The sequence below is a fragment of the Cannabis sativa genome, chromosome 1 (assembly GCF_029168945.1).
Source record: "Cannabis sativa cultivar Pink pepper isolate KNU-18-1 chromosome 1, ASM2916894v1, whole genome shotgun sequence".
In the NCBI taxonomy this organism is placed as follows: domain Eukaryota; kingdom Viridiplantae; phylum Streptophyta; class Magnoliopsida; order Rosales; family Cannabaceae; genus Cannabis; species Cannabis sativa.
In genome coordinates, this window is record NC_083601.1 from 36,791,291 (window position 1) to 36,796,340 (window position 5,050).

General features: G+C 29.5%; 1 protein-coding gene across 1 annotated transcript; it reads right to left on the reverse strand.

Moving 5' to 3' along the window:
- Window positions 1-420: 420 nt before the first annotated feature.
- Window positions 421-3,416, reverse strand: LOC115706692 (transcription factor GLABRA 3). Its single transcript, XM_030634408.2, has 7 exons — window positions 2,942-3,416; window positions 2,328-2,591; window positions 2,145-2,241; window positions 1,962-1,976; window positions 1,816-1,872; window positions 1,220-1,726; window positions 421-1,122 (listed from the first exon to the last, which is right to left on the reverse strand). Exons 1-7 carry the CDS (start codon window positions 3,058-3,060, stop codon window positions 1,114-1,116), a joined length of 1,068 nt encoding a protein of 355 aa, XP_030490268.2. The 5' UTR covers window positions 3,061-3,416; the 3' UTR covers window positions 421-1,113.
- Between the last annotated feature and the right edge of the window lie 1,634 nt (window positions 3,417-5,050).

Consider the following 5,050-nt stretch of genomic DNA (forward strand, 5'->3'; position numbering starts at 1 on the left):
TTACAGTTTGGACTATCACCAAATAATTAAACTATCACAAATACAACAAAGCTTGAGCAACACTTGTCAAAATTACCATAAGACTTGAAAATAAATATGAAAAAAAATAAATTTTAATAATACAATAAATAGTAGACTTTGGGTTGGACATTCACATATTAGACTTAAATAAATATAAAAATTGATATTTTTATAATGTGCGGTGTGGTGCGGTTTAAACCGCATATTAACAATTCAAAACTGCAAATCGCACCGTACCGAGCAGTTTAGAAAAAATTCAAACTGCGACCGCACTACAAAAAATTTTAAACTGCATTTTTTTTTTTTTTTGCAGTGCAATGTGGTGCGGAAAGTTTGAGCCCTTTAAACACCTCTACTACTGAATTTCAATAAAAAGAGGAAAGTAGTAATAATAATGATAGCCCCCTTTCCTTATTTGACGAGAGTTATAAAAAGCAAATTAACAAAAATGAGTTGTCATATTTTCAGTGGTGTGAACGGAGCGAGACACACAATGGGGACAGCAGATCACATTCCCAACGATGCATGGCAGAGAGACTATAAATTAATGATGCCTTTGCTAGTGGTTCGTCTAATTATGAAGTGAAGACACAGTTGGCATGTCACATTTACATCATCGAGTGCAAATAGTATCTTATACATAAACATAATTATTAACAATATGTTTCCATAAATATAATATTGAACTCTCCTCAATCTGGTGTTTTCAGCTCTAAATAAGAGCCTCTCCACCTAATTATAAATAATATTCATTTATATATTTCTTGGTAAAACACATCATGAACATAATACCACATACTTAATGTTCATCTAGTCACATTTGAAAGGTTTGCATTATATATAATAGCTTAGTAAAACAATAGGTACAAGATATATGGAACTTATTCACTTGTAATGTTGAAGAGATTTAGTGAAGAAAGGATTAAATATAACATATTATATTGCATAGTTCTTTATTCTCATCCTACCAACCATTTCATGTGAAACAAATTACACTTATATAAGACTGTGGCGTGAGAGCTGAGTACTCTATGCGCATATGGAAGCTGACTAGTTTGATCAAGAGCTTCTTTGATCTTCTCCACTGGTGCATTAATGACACTGTAAACCAATTCAAAAAAAAAAATGAACAGTTGAAGTATTTCACTACAGAGATTAATGAATCATGAAAATTGGTATAATGAATAAAATTACAAACCTTGGATTTAAGGTTCAAACTAAAAATCCCATCAAGAGTAGATGAATGAACTGTAAACAATTTGCTCTTCAACATTTCCTGCAGTAGAATTGGCCTATAATTATTGCCATGTCCTCTTTTATTCCATGCTGCAAAGCAGGACTGGCTATCCTTTTCTTGTTTGACCAAAGCCCCAGATACATAGTCACCTGAGTTCATGGAGCCTTGAACACCATTGCTGAAATCATCATCCATGAGATTCAGGCTTTGAACTTGTGAAGTCCCATCATTGAGACCCTTTGGCTGGTGATCATTCTTACAGCCATAAGAATATTCATCAGGAGAATTCAACTTCAACTCTTCATGGTCAACCTTAACACACATTTGGTCTTTATCATGACCATAATCATCATCATCATCACCATTTGTTCTTTGATGAAAACGAGGCGATTTCTCTGAGCAAGTAGGTTTTGAAATATCTAGTAAAGAAGCCTTGATGTGTTGAAGAAGATTATGGTCCTCTGGCACCTTTAGCATACACACACAAAAAAGATTTGACAAGTCAAACTGAGAAAACTGAAATAATTAAGATAAAGTTTTTAAAGAAATTCTATTACCAAATCTGTTATTCCAAACTCAATTACACCACCCATATGAGGAAAACAGACCACTGTCTACACAATCAAATGGAGCTAAGTGTTACTTTTTAGAGATTTTATTCCTTTAAAGAAATTTAAAAGAAAAATGATGAATTACCATTTACCTGAATTGACGCACTCTTTAGAAATTTAAGCATCCATATAAAAATAAAGTAGAGAGAGAAACAGAGGAAGTTAGTTAGCTTTAATTGTTTATTTAAAATGATAATTGTCAATAATAATTCTAAATGCTAGAATCAACATTAAGAAATACAAATCAATAAAAAATTTAAAAGGATCTAACCAACCTTAGCTAGTAAAGAGCGAGAAAATACATTGCTATCTGCATATTGTGCATTGCATAACCAAATAGGCTGTCCCTTTTCTAATGCCGTGCTTGGAAGACTATATAACATTATAGAGTAGGATTTATTAGTAAAATAATGTATCAATTGCTGATAGAAAGTCAAAAAAGTAGACAAATTTAGTACCTTTGACCAGGTTTGAACACAAACGACATGCAAACCAAGTAATACCACTCTGCATCAGTGAGATCATCAAGAGATAATGCAGCAGCAGATGATGATGTAGTTTTAGCTTGTTGGTCAGTTTCACCTTCCGACAGAGACATGTAAAGCTCTCTCAATTGCACACTTCTTTGTAAGCCTGTTTTATTGGTTTCAAGCTCCATTGAGTGGACTATTTTCCTAGATTTAATGTCTCCATTGTAATAACCAGCACCCCATTCCAGCACCCTGAACAATGTTTCATCAAGTCTCAAACTTTTACCCCTGTAATTATGAAATTTGTGCTCCTAACACACCAACACCATTACAAAATCTATAGCTGAAAACACTAACCAATTTTGTTTGCTTAAAAAATTACTCTTTTACAAGGTGTTTATTGTTAAGCAATGTTTTTTGTCAAGTATCATCATTTTCCTTTGTACTTATTATGTACCTTCCTCAGAAGATGATTTAAGCTTTACTTCTGACAACTATACATATAAAATATTTAGCAGAAAACACTAAGAAACTTGTTTGGACTTAGAGAAAATAAGAAAGGAAAAAGATGGGAAAACGCATCAGAATATATAGTCAAATACCCTTGTTCTCTGGTTGAAAATGACCAGAAAATTGCATAGCTCCATTTGATGCTTTTCACAGTCACAGCAAGCTGTTTACTCAGTGGTACTTCCTCATGCTTTTGACACCAATTAGCCATTTTTAATTTCCCCTTTTTTCTCAAAAGAAAAAAAGGAAAAAAGGAAAATAACCTGAAAATGAAACTGAGGAACAAACAAGTTTAGAAGAAAAGAAACCCACTAACAGATCAGTCAGTCTATCTTTTCAAGCTAAATGGTTGTGACTGATATCTTTATGACCACCCTCAAATAAGTGAGAAGCCTAGAGTGAAAATGGTTGACTAAAAAAAGTCTGACTTTATGAAAAGAAAACAGAGAGCATCGCCAATGGTATCTATAGGTGCAAAAAGTACAGACATCATCAAACAATATTAATATTTTTTTTCATTATTTGGCAACTTTTTTTCCTATGGTAGGCAACCCTTTTACATACATTTTTTTGTTTTCTAATTAGGATATTTGTTCTTGACGGCCTTTAAAAATTACCTTTAAATTATTGAAATGTTTAGATTTAAAGATTTTTATTTAATTTTAGTAAATAAAGTTTAACATGCATAAAAGTTTAAGGGATATAATTTAGTACACGTGAAAATTTGAAAATTATAATTTAGTACTATTAAAGTCTCGGGAGCATAATTTAGTACATAAACAATTATCGAATTAGTAAAATTAAATAAAATTAGACAAAATTCATTAAGTCTAACAATCTCAATAATTTATGAAGAATTTTTAACGGTTAAAAAAATTTATAAAACATGATTTGATACATTTTAAAATTTAAGAGACAAAAATATTAATTAGTATTTTTTTTAAGAATTTTTTTTAACAAAACAAAATTAAAAAAAAAAATGCCAATTTTGTTCTTACTTTTATTAATGATTGAACCAAAATTAAACATGTGGCATGACTTTTTATTAAGCAATCCCGTTAAAGATGCTCCTATTAACTAAATTAGCTGCATTTGTCCTACATATAAATTAGTTAACTATGGTACTTTGCTACTATTGGTGTTACATAAATGAAGAATAGTACATGTACAATAATGATCATATGATAATTTTTTTTTTTTTTTGAACATAAATCATATGATAATTTGACCATTGGGAAAAGCACGTTAAAATTGAAAATAATAAATTGAAGTAGAACAACATGGGTCATACATCTCTGACTAGCAGTCTCTATCTAATAATAAATTCACTTTTGTTAATCTTTAATTAAAATTAAAATTAAAATTAGTGTAGATGCAACTATTTTTAAGGAAAATAATTGGCTTGGCTTTATTTTTGTGGTTCAAAATTTGAGGAAAGAATTGTTAGCAGCTACTGCTGTTCGTTAAGAAGTGGTATCTCTACCTTTGGCAAAAAAAGCCATGAGAATTAAGAAGATTTTTAGTAATGTTTGCTTTGATGTAATGCAATATAATAGAAATGGTAATAGTAATATGAATTGTAATGTAATGGAATAAGAATTGTAATAGGAATAGTATTACGATGTTTGGTTTAATACTGTAATGAACATTGTAATTGAATTAATTAAAAAGTATATTGACAAAAATATCCTTAATTTTATTATTTTTATTATTTAAAGTTAAGTAAAAGTAAAAAAGAAAGGCAAAACATGTATTTTTCTAACTATATAATCACCATTACATTGGTTTTATAATATAACTAGGAAACAAATCGCGCTTCGCAAGCGGATATTTAAATTTTTTACTCACAATATTAATAAAAATTAAATAAAAGATAATAAGTAAAAAAAATTGCGAATATATCCATAATCTATTAATTTATATTATGTTATTATTAATGTATAGGCCTTATTTAACTTATATAAGGCTTAGGGTTTAATATTATGTTTTTATTGATGTAGAAGCTTTATTTAACTTATATACTTATTTTTTAATCTTTATAAAAAATACACTGTATATTATTTTATTTCCAATAATACATATTTTTAGAAGTTATAAGAAATAAAATATTAAACAATTGATAAATATATAGAGGACACTAAGGGCGCGTTTGGAAAGCCACCCGGGAATTGAAATTGGATGTAATTGGAGGTAATTACACA

Coding starts and splice junctions, on each gene's coding strand:
- LOC115706692 (XM_030634408.2), bottom strand. CDS start 3,060: ATGGCTAATTGGTGTCAAAAGCATGAGGAAGTACCACTGAGTAAACAG. Junction 2,592..2,941: donor TTTTCAACCAGAGAACAAGG/GTATTTGACTAT, acceptor AACATTGTTCAG/GGTGCTGGAATGGGGTGCTG. Junction 2,242..2,327: donor GTGTTCAAACCTGGTCAAAG/GTACTAAATTTG, acceptor AATGTTATATAG/TCTTCCAAGCACGGCATTAG.